The sequence below is a fragment of the Lipophrys pholis genome, assembly GCF_963383615.2.
Source record: "Lipophrys pholis genome assembly, chromosome: 1".
NCBI classification, from domain to species: Eukaryota; Metazoa; Chordata; class Actinopteri; order Blenniiformes; family Blenniidae; genus Lipophrys; species Lipophrys pholis.
Window position 1 is genome coordinate 18323599 of NC_137635.1, and position 25258 is coordinate 18348856.

The window sequence follows — 25258 nt, forward strand, 5'->3', positions numbered from 1 at the left end:
CCAGAGAATAATTTTAATTTTTGCCGGCTTAAGTTTATAAAATTAAAACAGAAACAGTTGACATACAATTAACAACAGTTGACATGTAATTAACAGACAGTTGACATACAATGAACAAGTTCCACTTCCCTTTTTTAGAGGAATAGCCCTTTAGGGCTTTGAGATACTAGTTGCACTTGGATTAGGTTATTTAAATTCAAGGTTTGTCTTTCCCTTTTTATTATTCGAGTTAACTCATGGTTTATTTGGAATTTTAGTTCATTTCTTTAGTTCCAAAATTCTAATTCCAGTTGATTAAGGTTCGTTTCAATTATTAACCATTTCAGTTTTTGCACAGAAATTACAACCATAGTTCATTTAACACCATTTTGCATTTCATGTATGATTGAAAAAAATTAAAAATATTTAAATCACAACTCAAACTAATTTTGCAAACGACTGAACAATCAATTGTCTCTTTTCCTTCATGCATGAATCCTGTGTTTCCCAGACCGCTGCAGGTTGCAGAGAAGTGTGGAGAAATACCAGTTTTTGATGAACCCACAGAACCTCCAGAAAAAGGGGGTTTGCTTTTCAGGACTCACACACAGTTCAATGGATCCTTAGGTGGCTCGCCATCGGGTTTCCTGTACCTGGAGTCCAAATTCTGACGGAATGTCAGTGTGACTGACCCTCGGCTCCCTTGTTGGGAGTCGTGGGCACTGTTTTCGTATTGGATGTTATTTGGACAATTGATTTTGTGTGTTTGAGACAACTCATCCCTGCAGTTACCTGTAGCTTCCACTGGGCATCAGGATTCCTTGTCGGAGCGCCTAAACTGCATGGGGTTGAGGACCCAGCGGCACTCTTACCTGTGCAGGCAGAATAAAGGGGGTGTCGAGCGGCGTTTTTTCCTGGTATGGAAAGTAATGGGAGGAGCAGCCAGCGCGAGCCTTCAGATCGAGCTGTCAGAGCGAGCTGTCAAACAAGAGCAGTGCGCTCAGAGGCAGCGTGATTCGTGAAAGTGGTGCATCTACAAGTCGTGGCGCTTTCAAATAGTGGTGCATCTACAAGTCCAAGACAAGTCCCCTACACTATGAAAGACTCCTTTTTTCTAACGCCCTTGGTGCGCGGAATGAGGTACGTAATGCAGTATCTTATTTGACCTCTTACTGCAGGTGAAGCGGGTTGTGTTGTCTCATCTTTAAATACAGTTGTTGCATTTATTTACTCCGTTTATTTATTTAATATTAAGGTTTAATGAATGGTACAATATTAAAGATTGACAGTTACTTGTGTCTGGTTTTACAAAATTGAAATGGTTAAATAAAATATGTTTATGAATTGTTTGCACTGTATGAGAATTTTTAATTAAATAACTTGTATTTTGTATTGTCTTGTAGTTTTCACGGTGCTCAGCTATGCTCAACTGCGAAATAAAAGGGGCATTGAGAAGCATCAGTCGAGACTCCAGCGTCTTGTTCTTTCAACCCAAGGGCCGTTATAGGATTTAAATGTCACTTAATATCCAAGATGATAAAAGGCTGCCAATTCCCCTGCACTCTGAAGAATCGTAGTTGTTTATTTTTGTAATAAAACCACAAACACATGCAATATGCTATAAAGACTAACAATGGCGAGCTGCACGAATATTCAACGAAGTTGGATCATTAATAAAGTTGATTTCTCTGACTCATTGTTGCTGAGATGGAGAGCCGGTGAAGCAACTGAAGAATGGACGTGAAGTGTTCATATTTGCTCTCATCAGGATCCAGGCAGCACTGTTCTGAATGTCTGGGCCTTTTTAATAGAAGTTTAATCTGGAGGAGGAAAAGGTGAGTGCCGCCAATGAGCTTTGTTAACTTTGCCAGTATTTGTCTTTATAATCCGATTTTTATGGTGGTAGGTGTGTGTGCACTTTGTGCTGCATTTTATTGTATATAAAGTACTCTGTACATAAAACTTGTTTTACTTCAGTTCATCTTACAGACTTAATAACCTAAACATGACATGAGGCCTTCATGTTTATCACTTTTACCTGCTGTGATTCTTCCCAACATCTTAAGATCTTCCCACCTGGATGCAGAAGATGCCTCTTTGCTGTAACTGCTCACAGTTCCGGGGGCTCCTATTAATATTTCTGGTGTTGTAAAGCTGCAGGTAGCAGCGATAGAAACACACAACATGATGGTAATAAACAAACAGGAGACGGTTTAGGTTTTTTTCCCAGACATTCTCAAACTCTTCACTGTTGTACTTTATTTACTCGGTTAGTGAATTGTTGCAGAGGCAAACACTCTGATTCTGTTCACAAAGGATTAACATTAAAAAATAAAAGTAAAGAAAACAGCTGTGGTGATGGTGATCGCTGACACACAAACGGTGAACTAAAGCCTTTGGTCTCACACTCATGAGGTTGACGAGAACCTTTCCCCTCCGGTTCTTGTTCCGGTGATCATTAACACTGGGTGGGAAATCGAACTCGTGAAAAGTTGAATTGAAATGTTGCTCAGCCATTAAAACAGAGGTTAACTGATCTCTGTTGACCAGCAGCAGTATTGATGAATGTTATAAGTGTTTAAACTACATTTCAATCAAATGAGGCAAATGCTGAGGCAAATTGAGCTGCGTCGCAGGAAATTTGAAAATCACTCAAAATTGGGTTTTGTCAGTTTTGTAAACTCACAAAATAGAAACAAAAAAAAAAAATATGAAGAAAATTATTTCGAGATACTCTTTTTAAATTTCATGACTTAAGACGCCAAAATGATTTTAAAAAGTTTCCATTTCAATTCAACCGTGAAGGAAAAATGTAACAGATTCTAATATTTTAATAAGCGCCTGTGTTGTTTTTAAATAATATATGATTCCATTTTGACCTAAATGATTTAGTTTATCGTTTCCCTTTTCGAAACATTTTTACCGTTGACCATTTAGGACTCCTGCAAGAGAAACGAGTAGATAAAAATAAGCACAATCAAGTAGTTACTTCAGGAGGACCTCTGAACATTTCTAACTTCTTGGTGTTTAGTGAAAGCTGGAACTTCGCATGTGGACTGGAAACCTTTCAAGAGACATCATGGAGCACAATGACGGCTTCAACTCGAGAAAAAGCCAACAAACTGCAGCCCGACGAGACACCGAGTGACCATCACTCCCGGGACCAGAAGAAACTGAGACACGCGGAGAAAAGAAAGCCGTGTTCCCGGAGGCCCCATGAATTTCACACCGATAAACTGATCAACTGAGCTTTATGATGACACTTTTTCTTTTTTAATGTAAGTGCACAGACTGAGCGGATGTTTGAAGAAAAACAGAAAAATGATAACTGCCACGAGATCTTCTCACTCTGCGGTGCTTCAAAGTGTTTGACTTTGTGTCAGAAGAGCCCAAATCTGGCTCACCCTCCCTGCGAAAGAGCTCAGGAAGTCGGACCACTGCAATGGAGCCAGTTGGACACCGTCACTGAACTGAGACGACGCCACAATCAACACGACCAAAGGCTTTCTGTGTTCCGGTCGATATCCGAGGTGCAGAAGGACCTCGGAGGACTCGCGCCTTTTTAAGTCCACCAAACTTAAGACAAGAAGCTGCGACGCGGCTTGTTTGATAATTTAATTTACCGCTGACCGAAGAAACTTTGAACGGAAAAACGTGAAGAGCCACGTTGTTGCGAGGCCGCCCGCCAAACGAGAAGTAGTGAGCCGACTGAACCCTCCTGCACGGACGTCACCACCATTACAGAGGAGGTTGAAACGTGCCGACCCTCCACACAGGGAGACGCCAACCACTTCCATCTCCCGTGGGCAGAGGACCGTTTTTCACCTCTCGTCTAAAGAAGAATTAGAGTCTCAATCTAAGTGATGAGTGGAAAATGAGGTACTCGGACAATGACTGGACACGGGAGGAGTTTGCCGTTTGGAGCAGTCAGTCCCGGCAGTGCTGACAGGCTTGTTTTTGGCAGATTCGTACTTGTTGGGGTTTTTTTCGACTTGGGGGGGAAAGTAGGGGGGAGTTGTTTATATTAAGTGGAACAGCACGCCTCTGAAAACACAGACCAATGCCTCCCACAGACCCCTGTCAAGAGGTGAAAGTTGGGGGCGGGGCGGGGGGAAGGTCTTCTCCCCTCTTATTTTTTTTGTTTTGTGATTTATTTTTTGTACGTGTGTTCATTTGCTCGTCGTCCTCATCCTGCCGGGGCGGAAGGCTCAGTCCAGTTCTATGGGGCTGCCGTCCTCCTGGGCTTCTTCGGCCCCGTCGTCATCCTCACCTGAACCCATCAGGCTGTTCAGCAGGTTTCCTGTCACACACACACAACACCGATCGAAGGGATGAATGAGTGAAGGTTGCAGGGAGTTAAATCAGACGGCCATTATACGAGGGAGGCACTTAGACAATGAACAGGAGTCTTTTCAGACATGATGGTGTGTGTACACACACACACACACACACACACACACACACACACACACACACACACACACACACACACACACACACACACACACACACACACACACACACACACACACACACACACACACACACACACACACACACACACACACACACACACACACACACACACACACACACACACACACACACACACACACACACACACACACACACACACACACACACACACACACACACACACACACACACACACTTTCATTCATAAAATACTTTAAGCGTTTTATTAATAACTACGGAGCCTGCAATATTTCTGCAGGAGCTCAGAGAGAAGACATTTACGGACTTGAACCATTATCCCGACCTGCATGTGTTGTTCAAATTATCCTTACAAATAAAGCCGAGCATGCATCGCACACATTGCTCAAAGACGTCTTCGTCCACTCACCTAGGAGACCACCGTATGACGGAGACTGCTTGGGTGGAACGCCAAAGAAAAGCTGTCCTATTCTGTCGAGATACTGAGGAGAACACGCATGTTGAAACAAACTGAAATGTGGACGAATCAAGTTTTGAGATGAGCTATAAACTGGTGCAACTCTCACATGGCGTTACAGGAGGGGCGTCAAACAATGAGGCTCGTGACACCGAGCTCTGTTGTTGTGTAAATGGGGACCCAAAACAATATGAAAGTTTTCCCATTTCACTTGAAAACATTGTGTGAACGGGGCCACGATGAGGTTAACTTGTATAGCGGATGTGTGGAAATGTCGACCAACATTCAACTGTCCAAATATAGTCAATTTCAGAATTAATAGCCTTCTTCTTTTCCCCTTACCAACATGTGTGCAACAGTTTTTTACACCAGAAGGTTTCATGAAAATTGTCTTTATGTTGAGATTAGAGTAATCTTTTTGTAAAAATAGAGGTGAAAATTGAATGTTATGTTACCAGCCCGACCAAATCGAGATGAAACCGGGCTGCTTGTGGCCCCTGAACTAAAACGTGTTTGACACCCCTGCGTTATATGAAGATGCACGATATTTTAAATGACACGTAATAAGGCGAGCCCGTCACACGCTGTGCGAGGACGCTTATCACATGATTTATCTGCAAAGACCAACAGACTTAACACTCACCTCATTATACATGGGGTCCTTCTTCAGAGAGGGTTGATATTGTTCACATAACACTGTGAAAACTGTTAATTTACCCCTGTAGAACAAAACATATTCAGTATTATCCTCCATCTTTTTCTCCCGTACATTTCTTTTATCGAGCATTAAAAACACAAGTTCCATCAGAGTTGAAACCTTAAGATTCTTCGTCATACAACAGAAAGAGGTATATTAATAAGAGTTGTTCTTTCCTCACCCGTCAACTGCCAGCAGCAGAAACCAGATAAAGTTTAGTAGAGGCTGGACGAAGGGAGGGCCTTTCTCTATGGACGGGTGTTTCGCCGTGTATGTGCTGAATACCACGGAAGCACTGTTTTTGTTCTTTAAGCAGAGGAACCTGGGAGGATTGAAGTTTAGAAAAGAAGGGAGAAACGAGGCGTGACGACAGGTACAACAATCTTCAGCACACGATGTCGAAGGAGAGGCCGTTCACTCACTGTAGGACGGCCTGCGCCACAAACATGTCGACTTCACTGCGGAAACCTCGAGACGCCGAATACTCCACCAACATCTGTGCGCAGCCCTCACCGTCGGACGAGTGGAGGAAGTGATAACGAGACTCGCTGTAGTTTTGCTCTGCACACAAATATCAGAAACATATTGATGACGAGAGTGAGGGAGGGGCGAGGTGTTTCATGATGTCAGAGGAGGGAGTCTGACCCCCGGCTTTACATAGGGGGGGAAAAAAAAGAAACCGGGGGTTTCAAACTATAATTGAGCCAGCACAACAAAATGGCGGAGTACACCTCTCTGAACCCAAAAGTCAGACTTTTTATAGTCCCTTTTCACACGGAGACTCCACGGTCTCATCTCAAACAGTGACGGTCTGACACACTTTTTACCCACCACCATCTTGCGATTATTTCAAACTTCAGTCACTGTGTGAGCTGTGTACGTTTTGAAGGTGTGATGTGAGGTAATTTCAAGTCGATTGTGATTTGTAAAGCAAAAGATAGTGTGCTCAGGCAGTCTCACAATCCTGGCTTCAGTTTGCCGTACAAAAAAAACTTTAGGCGGCTGGATCGCACACGAAAATCCAAATTATTAACGTATTACCTTTCCACAAGGTGACAGCCAGAAGCTGGTGTAATTTGGGGTGACCCAACTTTCCAGATCCTCCTGTAGACCACTTCAGGGCTCTGGACACAAACGCTACTCTCTCTGGAGAGTTCTGGTCCATCCGGCTGAACAGTTTAGCCAGGTGTTCTGCAGAGAAAGAACCAACCGAACCAGGCACAAACATCAGATGCAAACCTCTTGTGTCATGAAATGTCATACTGTACTGTCCTTTATAAAGAAACAAAACTGTTTTGTTGCTACAAACTATCCTGCATCCCCTGAACATCTTTACACAACACTGCTAAACTTCCACAGGAGCACATTTCCATAATACAAGAAGTCATTTAGAAGAGTTGGTCTTGGAAACCCACCTAATATTTCATCTTCAACTTTTGTATCAGATTTCTCCAAAACCTCCAGCACCAGCATGGACAGATCCGCTGCACTGTTTTGCTGCAAAGCAATGACAGAATTATGATGATGAGGCCGATCAACCTGTCCATCACAGAGAGAAGCTTAGGGATACACTGATAGGTATTGCACTCGATACTGGGATCGGTGCATCCCTTGAGAAATTGATGCACAAACTCAACGAGTAGCACACAAGACCTAAAAATCTAACATTTTACTGACAACTGATCTCCTGCTTCAGTTTGAAATCTGATCAGTACGCGCCATTATCAACTACCTACATGGCAACAAATAATGATTATATGGAAAAGTTGAACTTTGACTTCTACATGCACATGTTTGATGGAGAACTTTAACATCATGAGACCAATAATTAAATTACAGTCTTCAGGGCGGGTGTAGTTCTTACTGGATTGTACAGTGTTTCAAGACAAATGTTTCGGCTGTTTGTACCTGGTTATAGCTGAAGAAGAGCAGAGCGCCGTTGTACATCAGCTCCCTGGCCTCCGCATGTTTTGCTTGTGACATGTACCTGAGGGAAGATAGGAGTGTGGGGTGGGTGGGAGCACGTGATGATACAGTCTGCTTATCAATACACACAGAAGTGCCATTTGTCACCAGATACGACACAAACAGAGGTATGACAATACTGCTCCTACTTCTTAAGGCAGGGGTGTCAAACTCAGTTCCTGGGGAGGGCGAGCCCTGCATGTTTTCCATGTCTCCCTGCTTCAACACAGCTGATTGCAGTGAGCAGCTCGTTATCAGGCGTTCTGTTGAACTCGGTGATGGCACCATCATGACATTCACGTGTGTTGAAGACGGGAGACATGGAAAACATGCAGGGCTTGGCCCTCCAGGACCTGAGTTGGACACCCCTGTCCTAAGGGCTCACCAGTCAGCTGCGAAGATTTGCAACTTGACAGTTTGAGTCAGTAATAAGGCCAGTTTAACTTTAATGCGCTCGTATAGTGAGCTGATTACCTTATTTAATGAACTGTACAAGCCAGTTAGCCAAACAAGTTCACTGCAGGAGAAATATTTTCATCCTCCACACACAGTAGACACAATTTAGGCATATGGAAACTGCTGAGATTACATATTATAGACATAATGATTTCTGAAATGAGGTGTTGATAACTTCCAACCACTTAGTATGACACTGCAAGAGTTAAAACCACACATTTATTGGAAGCATGAGCATCGCAGCCCAGACTGCGGCACTGTGGCTATCGGGCTAAAGGCTAACACCGCTGGGGAGCTCCGATAAGAATGACGGCGGTGAACTCAACAATCGACCACTTTCGCCACTTAATTTGCTCGTTATGTACGTTATCCGGAAGGAATCAACCTGCTACCCTACCCATTAGCATACAAACGACATCTAACTGGAGTATCGTTTGGCTCCGCGGAGCTATTGTTGCTAAAGAAGTAGCTTGCTAACTAGCTGGAGTTAGAAGTTCCTCTTGATTGAAGCCAGGACTGGCCAATCAAATTGAAGAAACGCGAGAAGGGGCGTGTCCCCAGTAGAATCCAGCCAATGATTGAGAGTCAGGTATACCAGAAAGATCTGGAACAGGTAGGCCTCAAAGCCAAAGAGCGAACACAAGACGAGCTCTTACCTAAAAAATAAAGTCCTGTACATCTGGTGTGCTTCATAGTAATCCCCCTTTTCTACACTGGCTCGCAGTTTCCCTTCGACCCGCTGCACCCCTCCACGGTTCCTGGCGCTGGAGCACCTCAGAGTCTCCGGCTCCGACATTGTGGTTCCTCCGCAGCGGCTCTGTGGGAGTGTTGACACAACGAGCCCAGGGCGCTTAATGACGTTTGGACCCTCCTCGCTTGCCGTAGCCGGCTGGTTGTGACGTCATTTGTAGGGAAAGTAGAAATCACATGGATAAAGAGTCATTCAAATTTGAGTCTGGTGACTGTTTTTCCTCTGCTATAATACTTGTTCCATTAAATTTGCAGGTGACACATCCACACGGGTGTCAAACATTAGTCCTGTGGGCCAAAACCGAGCCATATATATGTACATATATATGTATATACTTTTTCGTATTTTAACAATTTCTGAATATCAGACACACTACCCTGAGGCCTTATTTTTACATAGATAGATAGATAGATAGATAGATAGATAGATAGGTAGAGAACGCACAGACTACAGAAGAAATTCAGTATGTTCGTGACATGTCTAAAACATTGTGAATGAGAAAGAAAAGATGCTCAGTGTAAATCTCCCAGCAGTCTTATGCATCTTATGCAGCGTCACTAGAAAATGCTCTCGGGTGGCCTAAACCAGCCCTATCCGTACCACAACACAATAGTTAACAAGGATAATGTTTTATAATGTATGCCATTTTTGTCAAAAGAAGGAAAAAAACACCACCCCAAAACAAACAAAAGATACTTCTTCTTGTTATTTAACCTCCTGAGACCCAAGAGAAAAAGTTTTTGGTATTCAGGATCATTAAGTCTTTGGGTTGCGTTTTGCTGCAAAATAATTGTGTTTGTTTTTTTAAAATCATTTGTTCCGTGAAGTGGGTCTTGGACATCACAGAATGAAATACATTAATAATGCATTGTCTTTGTTGTAGGGATTTTTGTTGAAAATGATTTAATTTCATTAAATTACAACCATGTCCTCATCTCAACGTTGTTCTACAGTCTGTCTCTAGTTTACATCATCTACTGAATCCAAATGTTAATCTCCTTCCAAAATACCTAACAAGGTTATTATCTACTTCACTCAGTCCTCTTCCGTTTTTTGTATGGAAATTAGTTAACAACTGCCTAAAACACCCTGCCATGCATTACACAGGCCATAGAATAAAAGCTGTCTTTTGTAAATTCCAAAAAACATTCTTTATCTTTTCCCCTTTCAACGCTGCGATTCCTCCTATTTCAGATAGAAAATACGCACACATTTTTAGCCAGGATGCCCTGTTAACAGCCCAGTGGGATTCAAGTGGATAGCATTAATGGTGCGTGAGGTCTCAGAATCAAAGTCCCCCACAGGTGACAGAAATGAATGGCTGAGTCCAAGGAGGTTATTGTTTACATTAATCAAAAACCTGTAGCTCGTGCAGTACACACATTTTGACACTAGATGGAGACAGTGGCCACAGTGCAGATGTAAACATCATCACAGGTGTAAAACTCTAAATTAGATTTTTTTATTTATTATTTCATGGTTCAGCATTTCTACTAGCGCGTGAATAACACCATTGTTGTGCCTGACGTGTTCTCCCAGGCTCCCTGCTATGACTTCTAGGCCGCCACGGAGGAGCAGGGAGCGGTGTTGTGGAGGAAGCGGGTGTCACGGAGCTTTTTCCGGCTAAAGTTTCCTTTGTGACTCGGAAGTGGCGGTGCGATGCCAGCGCTGTTTACCTCCTCAAACACGGCTCACACGCGGCGAACATGATCAGTAAGCACACGTGTATTTGTATTGGATTCCTCCAGAGTAGTTTTCGCCCAGCAAAGGGACGGGGGCCATGGGAGCGGAGCGTGGAGCCAGTTAGCGATTAGTGGCGGTGTCTGGTGGTTCTGCCCCGGCTAACATGCTAGCTAACCGGGGTCTCTGACACTCAGCCAAGGGGGGAACCGAGGTGCTTTCAGGGGGAGTCGGCTCGGAGAGTACATGTATAACTCCAGGCCGTGGCTTTTCTCGTCCCTTGAGTGATGTTTTAGACGTTAGTGGGACTTTTTGGGAATGTTTATGTAAACTCCCACACAGACGAGCTAACAATAGCTTAGCATGTGTGTGTGTGTTTTGGACAGTGACAGCTGGGAGCTGCGGCCCCTTGACGTCTGTGCTCAGGCCTTGTCAACCCTGCTCTGGATCAGGCGTTTTTCCTCTACTAAAGGAAACAAAGTATTTTTGAAGGAGATGTGTAAGGTTGTTGAGTCGAATTGATGTTGGATTTCCTCTCATTTCCCCTCCACAGAGTCCCTTTGAAGTTTTGTGGTGAAATGAGAAAACGTCCCTGAAAGGTTTTGGAACACAGGTAGGCAAAATCTGGTTTAATTAAAAAAAAACAACAACTCAGGAATCACATCCTCTGATGTTTAGTTTAGTGTTACTGCATCCCAGGGCTGCATACCACAACATAATGCTTGACAGACAAGGCGGCTGTGGCTCCAAAATTACTTGTGGGGTTCCTCAAGGCTCTATACTTGGGCCTCTTATGTTTAACATCTACCTGCTCTATCTGGCTCAGCTAATGGAACATTACAACATCTATCTCAATTATGAAGATGACACACAGTGCTATATATCAGTGAATGACTACAGCCCCTTATACTTGCTAGATATGTGTGCATAAATGTGATATGTCAGAAATGTTTACAACTTAACACAGAAAATATGGACATAATTGTTTTTGGCCCCAAAGAGGAAAGGTTAAAGGGTGTCGCTCATCTTGATTCCATGTCAGTCAAGAGAAGAAATCAAGCCAGAACTTTGGGTGTAATTATGGACCCATACTAGAAAATCACCAACCACATTAAGACAATTACAATGTCAGTTTACTTTTACCTGAAAAACATTGCAAGGATTAAAAGATTTCTGACTGAACAAGATTCAGAGAAACTTCATATTTTTATTTTCAAGCAGGCTGGATTATTGTAACGGTGTGTTTACAGGTCTGTAAAAAATCTGCAACCAGAGTTGTCACCAACACAAAGCGGGTGGAGCACATTACACCTGAGCTTCAATCTCTGCACTGGTTGCCTTCACTAAGCTGAGAAACTGTAGTAACTCTTGACTGGCTTGCCTGTGTTTCATAATCAAACAGGCATGGATATCAGTTTTAACACACATCTGAGAAGCCGGTGTGGGCTTGTACAGAGGAATGCTCGGGTGTTTTCCACCAGTGCATTGCACCAGAATGGTTCTTCCTGCATGTTCGAGTAGCATCCATGTGTTGGGAAATTTTTTTAGAAATTTTTTTTTTTACGATAAGATTACTGTGCCGTCGTCGATTCTAAAGCGATGCCCTATTGGTAGTGGTTCGCAACATGTGGAAATTGGACTTCTTCAGAACAGATATGACCTTGTGTGCTCTCCCTGTGATTGTTCGTAACAACCACCATCCCGCCCCTGCTGTAGTGTGAACTGCAATCTGGAAGATAAGCATCTCAAGGTGGAGTTATGTACTGAGACTGATCGCATGCTGGGCTCAGAATGTCACCACACACATCTCAACATTTCATCACAGTGGCATATATAGTTGGTGAGCCTACAGAGTGGAAGATGGTCATATAAAATGAAGAATAACCTCTCTGTGAATATACTTTAACTCATCTCTTAAGTTGATTTTATATTAAGACTGTTAACAGATATATGAGCTTTTTCTACTTGTAGTGCCAGGGCTCTGGGATTAGGTCAAAATACACAACAGTGAGAGTGCACTTGAAGGATAGTAGGCTTAAAAAATATTTCATATATCATTATTAAAGTGCAATCTTCTTTGAACCAAATATCTTGCTTTATTTGGTTGAGAAGCAGACTTATTTTCATGTGTACCATATTCTATTTTACTTTGATTTTTTTCCACTTAATTACAACTTGATCGCTGCGAAGATGTGCTCAGAGAAATGCTTGCATGCTATTTCCTTTTGCAAAATGAGACCAGACACTTATTATTATTTTGTCAAAAACATCAAGTGCAGTTTTAGCTTGTCATGTGGTCAGCATGCCGCTATTCATACGAGCGCGAGTCAGCGGTTGATTGTGTGACAGAGGAGGGGAATCTCAGACATTGTTTTCAGGCTGACTGTTGCCGTAATGACAGAACCCCCATTTGAACCTCACGGCTGCAAACGCACATTTGGATCGCAGGCTTTGTAGGCGCCTGCTAGCGATGGGCTGCCAGAGTTTCTGGACGTGCTCAGTCCAGACAAGTGAAACAAGTAAGTCGGGAATTTCTCTTGTTTCGTCCTGAGGCTCGGCTTCAGCTCAAGTTTAACCAGTTTGGATAGTCTGCTATTTTTTTCTTTTCTTTGCAATAATGACTATTGTTTCTTAGTGATTGAGTTTATAATTCTGTCCTGATTCCCCCAAAAAGTTTGAAATAATGGGTTGAATAAGAAACGGACTCTGTGGATCTCATGAACTGTATTTTGTTTCTAACAGGACATAAATAACATACTAATTGTGGAAAGTGAGACGTTTACATCCTTTTGACTTCCAACACTTGTTCTTGGACTGTGGGAAGTAACCAGAGTGCTCAAGCAGAACCAATTAACACATGGGGAAAACATGCAAACTCTAAACCGAAAAGGCTCCTGATCGCGAAATCGAAACGTTGGTCATTTTGTTGCAAGGCTTAAGTGCCAACCACTACATCAACGTGCACCTTTCCCTTATTATTATTTTTAGTACAGTATTTGTAATGTTTGAGAGTACTAAACATTGTAGTTTTCATGTTGGGCCACTAGTGGGTGCCGTTGTTTATATTTTAAATGAAGCCACACACATGTGCAGAGAACAAGACTGTAAACATTAACAATGTTGAGTACATGGACATTCATATGGACCGACAGCTAAGTTGGATTGCTGTAACGGTGACTATAAAACTTCCAGAGCCAGGAGAACATGGAGTGTTTCGGGGGTAGTCGGCTCGGAGAGTAAACTTCCACCTTGGGATCCTTTTTAAATATGTTGCGTCTTCAGCGGCTCCGAGAGCTTTTATTGTGTAAAGCAGACACTCCAAACACGGCGAAAGTTTTTCCACTTTCACCTGAAACGTTGTGTTAATGGGTCCTTAGATGGCAGCATTCAGAAGTGTTCTCCACTTCTGTGTTCATGTCCCTTGTAAGGTTCACTTAGAGATAAACACCTGGGCAGTTGAAAAGCCTCACCTGCAAAGTCTCCTTTGTTTCTCTTGGTTTTCTGTCAGATTAATCTCTAAGACTCGGATAGATTTTCTCCATCGAGTATCCACTGCAGGCTGGCTACACGGACTAATTCCAATTAGACTTGTTGGACCTGAGCTATTGGTTTTTATAATGCAAGACCTGCAACAAAGAACTCGGTTGTCTCTTGATTCTAGCTGTAGTTTGATTCAGTGGAACCACTTGCATAGAGCGTTTTACAGTAAGCCCTGATTCAAGTGTTACCCTCGCTTTAACTGTCTCAACAGGGAGCAACCCTAACCCCAACTCCACTGTGCCCTCATTATTATTCCAGCTTCCTTTTATGAGAGGCTTCCTGCGCCAAATGTTAGTTTTATCAATTGCATGCAAATCACACTGAGCTAGTTAAATAGATACACGTCCTCTCTAAAGACAGAAGCCACAGCAACAGTTGTGAAACTTTAAACATGCTGATTCTCCCGGGATGGCTCGTTTAATCCTCTGCCTCCAGCCATGAATTCTTCCTTCTTTTTTTCCCTCCCTGTTGTTTTCAGTCGTGCATTTGATACTCACACAGACCGACCTGTTAAAACCTGTAAAGGTTCCTGAGGTTGGAAATGTGTTTCTTTTTATAGCAGGCGATTTTTTGGAATGTTTGAACCAAATTGTTATTGAATTCCCGATTGGGTTTGTTCCTCACCTCCATCATTAAATCTGTATATACAACAAAGTTAAAGTTGCGCCGGTGTAAAGGTTGGGTGTTTTAAAGGCACTTCTCGAGAGACACTGAACTTATTTTTTGATTATTTCTAGGTGTCTCTCTCACCCGGGCAACAATGGACTCGCGCCAAGGGGAGGATCCAAGTCATGGCAGCATGGAGGTCGTCGGGGGGCCGGGCTCGGCCCACAGCCCTCAGAGTGAGGCGGTGACCACTGAGCTTCAGGAGCTGTCCATTCAGCCTGCTGCCAATCTGCTGCCTCTGCAGGAGCGCAAGAATGGTGAGAACACAACTTGGAAACATTTGGTAGTTGAGCCACCGCTGCTGCAGCCGCATGTATCGGGTGTTTCGGGTTTGGATGTTTGTCAAACAAGCCCGGAAATTTCATGCTCAGGAAAAAGCCCAGAACAGTTGTTCAAACATGGTCAGCTCATGACCTTAGATCAAATCCAAATAGACTATAACATCCCAGATCACTATCACGAGCAGTATATACAGTTAACGGATATCATAAAGAAAAATGTAATTCATAAACATCTCAACAGCCACATTTGCCCCCTCTATGCCAAAATGCAATCACTCAAACCACAAAAAATTATCACAAATATACAAACGACAGCACCACATCAATTCCCTGAGGTAGTTGATCTGGAGATTTCAGGAACCTCCCATTAGATATTAATTGGCAAAATATTTGCAGCATCACTTCCTCCACGACCTGCAATTCTAAAACACAACTCGTCCAGTATAAAATCTTACACAGAACACATATCACAGTTCACACACAAACTACAAGGCATGGGCTTTAGCCAAACCCAAAACTGTATTTACTGCCCCAAATCTGTTAACAATTATTCCAACTACATACCCAATGTCACGAGCCGGCCCTCAGAGATACTCGGCCTCAGCTTCCCTGTCTGCCCAACCACAGCACTATGAGGTGATACGTCTGCCTCATCATTTAAAACCCTTTTTATTACGAGCACTGACCATGAACAAAAACCGTAAAACGACCGCCTCACTTAGACTCAGGTTCCTGATGTAAAGCCAGATTTACGGCACTAATTATGAAGCTGCAACACATAAATTTGATTGATTTCTCTTTGGTACATAAGAAGGAATCAAGTATTGCTTTTTAGAATTGGTATATGTGGTCTAATGACCCTGTGGCATCAAGTTCATTACATTCAAGCTTACACATTTCCCTTCTCAACGGTGCCTGTATCTGTAAAGACCATGCATTCGTGGGATGAGGACTGGTAACATCCCAAGACTTTGTAAATGCAGTCTTATGGCTTCCAAAGCTGCACTGTCATGAACACAGCCTGAGGAATATGAACATATAATGGTCCACAGTGAAGTTCTTGAAAAAGCGTGCGCCTGATCACCCTGCACTACAACCTTTCATCAGTCTCCTGCTCGATGTAATGACTGACCTGCAGCCCTCCAGTGCATGTTCTGCTTTTTGGGTTTGTAAACACGGCGCGCGTTGGCGTGTCACCTTCGTTCCCTGCTGCCTCTCGTCCTGGGCCTCCTTGTTAAAACTCTTCCTTCTACTTAATTTGAATATTCAGACCTTGACAGCACTCATCCTCCTCATAAGCCAACATAAAGAGAATAGCTTTACATAAGTCAAGTGTAAGTAGAAAATGAAAAATACATTAATCTCAGAAATAAAATGTCAGATGTGTCTCTGCCCAGTTCACAACTGTGTCTGAAAGGGTGAAACTCTATGTTGATGCTTCTGCACCTGATCGACTTGTTCCTCTGCACTGACCTCCTGCTGCAGTCGATTCGTGCGCACGGCATGTTTGCTCCATGGAATGAACACTCTGTGGCACACTTCTGCGCCTGAAGTTAGCTCTGTGCTGAAAGTACTCGACACTGTGGACGGAGATATCTACAGCCACCTCTTTCGGTTTGATTCATGTTGAAATATTAGCTGTAAAAAATAATGAATCACTTAAAACGTGTCTAATAGGGATGTCCAAAGAATCGGCATGGTGTATTATTTAGGCTTGACGAAGAGGAAGCTGATCCTGTAAAGTTTTCTCATGTTGGGCTTCATTATATTTTACGACCTGGCGCGATAACAGTGTCTCCAGAGTGTGGCTAGCACCGCTAGCATCAGTTTATTAATGCTGCAGATATACTAATGCACATGTTGTGGACATGCGTTGCTCCAGTGGAGTGATTAATTGACAGTGATCATGGTGGTCATGATGAGAGATGTATTTCAGCAATGCACTTTACCTTTGTTTCATAATAAATGGTATATTTATTAATCTTGTATAAAACTGTACGACATCAAAGTCAAGTTGCTGTACTTTGGCTCGTATACAAACACAGACAGGCCGTCCTCGTCCAGAAGAAGTTCTCATTCAGACGGCAGCATTTTGATAATGACTAAGGTCCATATGGGAATTCTGGAAATACTGTGGTTTGTGTGTCACACTATATTAAACGGCCTTTCAGCTTTGTTTCTTCATCGTAGGAGCCTTCTCGGTATGTGGTGTATGTGAAAATTGTATCTCAGATGAACCTGTTGATGGTGTAGTAAATGCTCACTTTGTCAAAGATGCGCCGTTGAATTTACTAGTGAGCGGCACAAACATTCAAACATTGAATCTCACTGAGGATTCTGTCAGGATCGGAATCCAACGTTAAGATTTGTGCCCATTCCTGTATACTGATCACATTCGCAGAAGGGGTTAACGAAACGACCTTGGTCATGCAGCAGAGTTGCTGTAAACCAGGGGTGTCAATCACATTTTAGTTCAGGGCCCACATACAGCTCCATTTTCATCTTCATGGAAATAGTGCCAGAATAATCTTTAAATCTAAAATTGTATGTTTTTCTGTGTTGTGGCGCAGAATATATATGACATGAAAATGTCTATATTTTGGCAAAAGCCAAACAATTGCTATTAAAAATGACTGCAGTCTCAACATAAAGCAAATTTTAATGAAACCTTCTGGTGCAAAATACAGTGAAATGTATAGCTGTTGCATAATGCATGCTTTTACAAACTGACCCTGACAGCGTGGCTTTGAGGCAAGTTTTCTTGCAATGAGGTTGCTAGCTTTCATAGTAGCATCACTGATATCTCATCCTAGGCCTCAATGTTGTTTTGTATCCACTACTCTTAAGAAATGTGTTTTAAAAAACATCAATGTTTTCTTAAATTTTTTTCCAATTAGTTCAGTGGTTTATAGGTCTGATTACAGCCTCTTGCGGGCAGCTTTTGGTCCACGGACCTTATGTTTGACACCCCAAACCCACTACTCCCCTTAACTTACTACATTGCTTCATTCAATCCGGTCATGATACGTCTTGAAGAAACCTTAATTCTGTCCTCACAAGGAAGACGAGACGTCCTGAGTGTTATGTTTACATCATCTGAGAAATGTAAGATTGGTCTTGTGACTACTTGTCATGGGAGCGCAAACACGCACGCACGCTCTGTCACAGCCTGAGGCCGCCACTCCTAAATTAACCAAAACACTGCTCTTGATGGCCTTTTCTTTTTCATTTTCATTCTGCTCGCCAAAAGCAGACATGTTGCTGCAGGCACTCCTGCACATAACCTTGCATGGAAGCCCTTTCAGCGCTCTGAAATGCTCATTTTTACACTGCGATTGAATAGAGCAGCGTACCTGCGAAGCAGAGCTTATCGGCGCTTTATCTCTGTCTCCGGGTTATATAATGTGTTTACTGCGCTGGGTTCCTTCCTCCGGGAGATTTATTGTTTAACGTGTGTGTGTGTGTGTGTGTGTGTGTGTGTGTGTGTGTGTGTGTGTGTGTGTGTGTGTGTGTGTGTGTGTGTGTGTGTGTGTGTGTGTGTGTGTGTGTGTGTGTGTGTGTGTGTGTGTGTGTGTGTGTGTGTGTGTGTGTGTGTGTGTGTGTGTGTGTGTGTGTGTGTGTGTGGACAGAAGTGGCATATTCTTTCGGCAGAGAATCAGATGTTGAAATTAGTGTGTCCATTCTGAGATCAATTCTTAGATGAAGATCCATTGCGGGTTGAGGTTAGATGGTTTTGAGGCACATTCTAGTTACATCTGAGTGCAGACTAAGTCAGCACGGGATGAATGCAAGTAAATACAATGGCCCAGACAGGCGTAAAATCCCAGCGCCCGTGCGTGTGCGTGCGAACCTTGATCCAAGGCTGATGTAAACAGAGACGTGAAAGCAGTTGAAATATCCTGTTCTCCCAGTCGCCAAGTTGTTCTCCTGCAGACAAAAGCTGCTCCACACTGGGATTATGTGATTGAGATCATTCAGAAAGTTTGAGGTGGGGAAGCCAGTGTGAGTGTTGTTGGGGTGCTGCTGCATCAGGAGCAGAAGACAGACGAGGAAGTGCAGAGGAGGGGGCGGTCGGGTCTGAAATGGCAGTATTGCATAACACGAGGGAACAGAAGGAAAGAGAGGGAAAATGGAAAGCAAAGAAAAGAGGGAGTGTGTTACATGTATTTGAAGAGGTGAGGCTTGGCAACAACTTGTTTTTGTTCTTTTCCACTTTTCGTTTAACTTTTTTTTTTAACATTTCTGCACGAGCCGACAGTACAGAGGCGGGATTACAGTTTGAACTCTTCATTTGTCAGAGCTTTAAAGTTTACCTGAGCGAGAGATAACAAAGCTGGAACCTACGGGCGGACCGCGTTGTTCTCCGAAGGGCAGGAAGACGCATGCATGCTCACGCCCTCTCAGTCAGGACGTGCGTGCACTTGCAGCCCGGCAGTCCGGATAAGGGGAATGTTCTAAGTTGTGTCAATACCTGTGGAGTACCAGCTGCCAGTGAGAGGGGGAGAAAAAAAAAGAAGAAAAAAACTTCTGCTCAGCCCCTCTGCCACTGTTGTTGTTCTTGTGTCAGAGGAGAATGAGTTGCTGAGGAGGTCAGGATAGTGACGCTTCCTCGCGGCATGGTGCAGAGGGAAATGACCATCTTGACAGGTAAAGTTTATTCCAGTGCTCTTAAAGTGTTTGTTTTAATGAATGAAGCATGTGACGTGAGGCTCGTCAGTGTACATGTGAGGTGACCCTGCAGACACTTCACAATGCATTTGCATTGAAGCAACAGATGCAAAGTTCTCAGTTAGAGCAAAATAAACGTAACATTTACAAAAGTTACCGGATTATGCAAAACATTTGAAACAGTCGTCGCATTTCAAGACGTTGGTGGAAGAACAGACATTTCTTAAAAAGTTTCCGAAGTCTTTAAGGGTCGGTATCAGGCGTGGTTGTGAGGTCAGCTTCTCAGGGTCTCCCCTTCCTTCTCCAAGAGGACTGACTGCAGGCTCTGTCCGGGCCTGGGTCCAGACAGACGGAGCTGGGGAGTCGGCGGTTAGCTGATGGAGGAGGAAAGTCGCAAGACGCAGACGTAACCGCTCCTCATCGACAGAGGCTGGAACTTGGGGCGGAAAGTAGGCTAAAGGCATCACAGACTGTGCTCCAGATTTAAGCAGAAATGACCCGCTCGTGTCAGTCAGGACAGATTGTTCTAGATGATGTGACACAGAATGCATCTTCTACCAGAGAGGTTTTATGTGGCAAATCCAGCGAGGTATGGTGCCAGCATTTTTTGCAGAGACCACAAGCAGGGATTGGTACTCATGAGGTTTACTTCTTTTTTTTTTTTATTAATTTTATGCCTATACCACTAGGGGTTTGAAGCTAGGTTGGATACTTTTAAGGCTCTTTGCACCCTGGCCGTGCAGCAGAATAAATTGAGAAAAAAAGTAGAATACATAATCATAGCTCGTTTTCAATGAAACCAGTCATTTGAGAGGAAATGCAAATTTGTGCCAGACCTTCAGTGAAAAGTTGGGAAAAGATTTATGGCAGTTCAGGGATGTGTCTGCATTGTTCATAATCGATGGTCTTGGCTGCCTCTTCATCTCTGAGCGGGGTGATTTTAGGTCCATTGCATTTGAGAAGTTAGAGAAAAAGATAGTCCACTGGCACAAACTTTGCACAAGTTGGCATAATCGTATATGTGTTCAGGTGCATTTGGTGGGGTTTCTTTTTCTCTGAAAACTTCGCTTTGCATGAACGATTTCTCGGATCAAAAAAACCCACCACAGTTGTTCAGTTTTGATTGGAGTCATGTTTGAGATTTGGCTCAAAACGAGATCAGTCTCCCGTACCCAGTGATTGGCTCGCTCTCAAAAATAAAAAATGCTAGAGTGAATCCGCACAGACGGATACTCGTGCCGTTGGGCAATGTTTAAGATGCTCCGGCTTCATATGTAGCCGGGTCGAATGGAGCTCAGCCCAGCAGTGATTCAGGGAGGCCGACAGTGCAGTTATGTAACCGGCTGGGAGGCTGCCAGCAACAGCAGAGGCCCCAGAGCACGCTGTCAGGCTGAGAGTAGGAGGGGAGATAATAAGATGGAGGGACTGATAGATGGCAAGATAGACAAGAAATGAGCGTGGAGAGAAAGAAGAAATGTAGAGGGACGAGAAGAAGGCCAAAGATACAAATGCAGAAGAAAAGATTCATCAAGGAAGGAAGGAAGGAAGGAAGGAAGGAAGGAAGGAAGGAAGGAAGGAAGGAAGGAAGGAAGGAAGGAAGGAAGGAAGGAAGGAAGGAAGGAAGGAAGGAAGGAAGGAAGGAAGGAAGGAAGGAAGGAAGGAAGGAAGGAAGGAAGGAAGGAAGGAAGGAAGGAAGGAAGGAAGGAAGGAAGGAAGGAAGGAAGGATTTGTTTTATCCAAGCAAACAGCTGCAGCAGACAGCTGCATGTAGCCTTTTCTTTGAGCCTCTAACAAAGGCATGGTTTATAGTAATGCTCCCATCAACTTGTTTCCCTGTCAACTTAACAAAATGTCACATTAAGTCATAGTTGTTTAGTCTAAAAAAAAAAAAAAGGGGAAGAAATTTCTCAAAATGCAGAAGAAATTATAGAAAGGTATTTAGGCCCTGTTTACATGACGTGTTCAAGAGAGAGTGCAAAACCTTTGTTGCTTTTTCGGATGTCCGTTTCCATGACAACGGTGCTTGGAGCCAGTGAAAACGCAACTTTCTGACTCCCAAGGTGTCACTTTTTGAATACGCTTTGACTCCATCTCCACAGAAACGGAGGAAAACGGAACTTGTGGAACCAGTGGAGTTATTTTATGCTTTTTTTTAACTGACACAGCATTCATATTACCTTGTCTTCATTTTTTTTTATAAACTATGATGGTTTTGTGAGCGGGCGTTTCACCAACTTCTCACAGTTGAGTTTTGTCTGGTGGGTGGGCGGGGAGGCTGCATTGTACATGAATAAAACACTAATTGGTTTAAGTGAGGGTCAAGGAAGTGGACATTTAATCGTTTCGCTGACTAATCGCTAGTTTCAACTCAATCATTTTAGTCTTAGTGCACATTTTGCCAATTACGTGTTATTATTGATTGATTTCTGGCGTGTACAAGCACACGCAACAGTCTGAATATAAACACAGGAGACCAAATGTTGTAGCTATTGGTGAATGTAAACAGCTTTCTGTTTAATAAACATACGGATTTATGCAACTGAGGCAAGTTTTGTAAGAAGCTTAAATCTTGAACGTGTCCAGCGGACCACGCACACACCCACTGATGATGCATGAGTCACTAGCACTCGGAACACACAAACACTTCCCAACCCCAGTTGCTCTCAGGACCTGGACGTGCACTTACAGGATTTGGTAGCCTTCCATTTTCACTGGGTGTCCTGGCAGCACGGTATTTCGACAAGCACCGACACACTCGCATCTTTGATTTGTGATCCAGCGCATTCCTGTTAGGTAATAAGAACTGAGAAAGATGGAGAGAGAACAGCCTCACATCTGTTGCCTAAAGCTAAAGAAAAGCGCTTTATCAGCTCCGTAGGCCTGCTCGTAGCAACAGGAACACGATTCCTGTACACCCACAGGTACAAGCCCACTCATGTAGCTCGGTGAGCTTTAAAAACACGCATGCTCAGATGCACATGGACTGACACACATTCACTGTTTCTTACAATTTCAGGAGCCGTAGAGCAGACAGTGACTGATGGACACAGTAAACATAGTACGTCTTACCAAATGCAATGCAAAATATACACTTGAACGGTTTTTGTTGTTAATTTTTTTAATAATTCCATGGTTTATTTGTAGATGGCGTCGTGGGTAGAAAAGCTGAATATAATCCACAGTTGAGGTATTGGCTCACTAGATTTAAATGACTGCAGCCGTCCAGCATTCGATTGCATGTCGCTACTACATTTGCTACAGTAATAAACTGTGAGCTCACAATTCTTGTTTATTTTGTGATTTCAGTAGTCGGAACAAACTGTGATGCAACATTGTTCATACAATGTTTTGGAAAAGAAGTCAACAAAACATTCTAAACCTGACATCACCCACTTTCCTCTGACAACCTCCTGCTGTGGGAACACACAGCCACACAAATAAGAAAACATGGATCCCCTGTTTATGATTCTCCTTGACTCCAATTCAACTTGTGTTGTGTGTCTGAATAAGACAAAAGCCATCAGCCTGTGACTCGCCTGCAAACACACACTTAGTGTTAGCTGCTAACGGCTACCGAGGTCACTGTGAACTGACGGGACTCCTGTTTCGCCAGAGTGACTCAGACACGAGGCGTGATTGCCTGTGTCAATGACAGCAGCAATGGGAAATGAAGCGTTCAGTGTCGGCTCTGCGTGCGAGAAACCTTTACTATAGATGCCAGGACATTCATAGCGTGCTACCCGTAAAGCCATCACATTTACCTCACAAAGACGAGGAAAAGGGTACAGACAACACCTTGAAGATTTCACGTTTTGGGAGTTCTTCCAGGTTCTTCTTGACGCATCAGGGTAGAATCTTTGTCTCCTGTTGTGTATTAAATTATCCGGTATTCGACTGTGACGACATAATGCAGTTTGTAGGTTTATCTTTTTGAGTTTCTTGCATATGAAATGTTCCCTTTTTTTGCAAGTTTTGTTCCTGTTCCTCTCGCCTCAAAAAAGAACCAGCAATCAAGTGTCACCTTAGGGCGGGGCAGATTAAGGAGAATGAATCTGTCAAATAGCTGTTCTCGCTTTGTGAACTTGTTTGATGTAATATACTCCCATGTAGACTTAATTTTGCAACTGCGTGTCAAAAAAAAAGAAAGAAAAGAAAGCAGTGTCCCTGTTAGAGGTTGGTCTAATAAAAATCTAAAAAATAAAACCCTGACACTGGAGCAAATTAACAGCCAGGCTTTTATTAGATGTTTATATACAGTAACAGAAAGAAGAGAGGAGATCAGGAGGGGAAAAAAGCATGAAGCTTATAAAACTCCAAAGAGTGATCTGAAACCAGTTCTTATGGAAAAAATAATTCCTGACTTCACCTGTAAGTTAGGCAGGAGGTTTGGGGGTTCTTTACAATAAAATCATTTTCAGATGTTGTTATGGAAGAACGTTACAACTCCCATCTGCTTCTCTAGCCCCCCCAGTGTAAAATGTCATTTACTGAGTAAGACTTAAACTCCCCTCCTTCGTGGGTCCTTCCTGCTTTTCCTTGAACACTCAGTTTGCCAGCTGCTGCCAGCTGCTGCCAGCTGGCCTAGACACTTCATTCAACACCGTGATCTTGGAGGCACTTCGGTCACTGCGTTTTAATTGGGTTCATGTGTCGATAAAGGGAGGTACTGCAGCCTGGTCAACAAAGAACAGTTATAACTGCTGCCCACCTCACTAATTCCTCCACTGGACTCTATCTAGCAGCTGTGGATCTCACTGCCGCCATCACTGTCAAGGCTAGCTGTCAGTACAGGCGAACTGGCTCCCTATGTTTGCTTACAAGTTGTTGCTGCCCGGAGAGGCCTGATCAATGGTGTGTATCAGTGCAAATCACTTGACACAGCGGAGTAGTCCTTTAACTTTAAAAACACACCAGAGACTTTAATGTAACATGAACTTTCCCTCCTCAACTCGCTCTCTGTGCTCAAGGTAAACTAAAAGTAAAGTTCATGGCAGATGCTTTTGTATGATATTTCAAGCGGCCTGGCGTGTCTTCGACAGAACCTGTAAAACTCCCACACAGTCCAGTTCACACTTTTAGGGTGGTTGTGTGTCTTTCTCACCAGGGTCTCCCTCAAACATGTTTCAGTAGTGAACAGGAAGCCGCACTAATGTGGTGGTCAGTCACTTCTGTGTCGGTGAGGTAGGAGGAAGGTGCGTAAGAGGAGGAGGAAGAATGGAGGAATGTCTCATTTTCAAAAAATAGGATTTTGCACTTGTATCACAGTTTAAAAATCTCTGTTAAAGATAGGCCTGTCAACATAACAATTTTTTCTGGACATTATATTGACCTACAAAGTATTGCCAATAAACGACATAAATTTCAAAAAAGGAATTGAGACCGAAATAACCAGAAATATACGATAATATATCATAATAATGCAAATATACCCTTTCAAATGCAAGAAATTTTTATTTGCCAATGTCATTGGAATGTCAAGAACTTTTAAAAAATAGAAATAAATAAAACAATAAATTTAAAAAAAAAAAAAAAGTACTCTTTTCGCAAAAAGCAGCACTTGAGTAAAAATCCCAACCAAAAACAATAAAATAGACCTGGTCTCTGTTCAGAAAAGAACCCCACTCAAATATAAAACCACACACATACATAAAACGGTAAATAAA

At 43.0% G+C, this 25258-nt stretch overlaps 2 protein-coding genes across 8 annotated transcripts in view; one reads left to right on the top strand and one right to left on the bottom strand.

The window, feature by feature from the left end:
• Nucleotides 1-2204: 2204 nt before the first annotated feature.
• Nucleotides 2205-8827, bottom strand: get4 (guided entry of tail-anchored proteins factor 4). The gene is made up of 9 exons (XM_080469868.1): nt 8666-8827; nt 7497-7575; nt 7004-7085; nt 6630-6779; nt 6011-6149; nt 5770-5910; nt 5535-5610; nt 4844-4916; nt 2205-4279 (listed from the first exon to the last, which is right to left on the bottom strand). Exons 1-9 carry the CDS (start codon nt 8803-8805, stop codon nt 4188-4190), a joined length of 972 nt encoding a protein of 323 aa, XP_080325994.1. The 5' UTR covers nt 8806-8827; the 3' UTR covers nt 2205-4187.
• Nucleotides 8828-10378: 1551 nt separating this feature from the next.
• Nucleotides 10379-25258, top strand: part of mrtfab (myocardin related transcription factor Ab) — a 46460-nt gene continuing 31580 nt past the window's right edge. For 2 of the 7 annotated variants that reach the window (XM_080469777.1, XM_080469778.1), the window contains exons 1-2: nt 10404-10473; nt 14718-14903. In XM_080469777.1, the coding sequence (XP_080325903.1) occupies nt 10467-10473; nt 14718-14903 (193 nt within the window). In that variant the 5' untranslated portion in view covers nt 10404-10466. Of the gene's footprint in view, nt 10474-10993; nt 11054-14717; nt 14904-19184; nt 19575-25258 lie in introns of those variants that run through there. The other 5 variants (XM_080469783.1, XM_080469782.1, XM_080469779.1 and 2 more) reach the window with 4 other exon arrangements.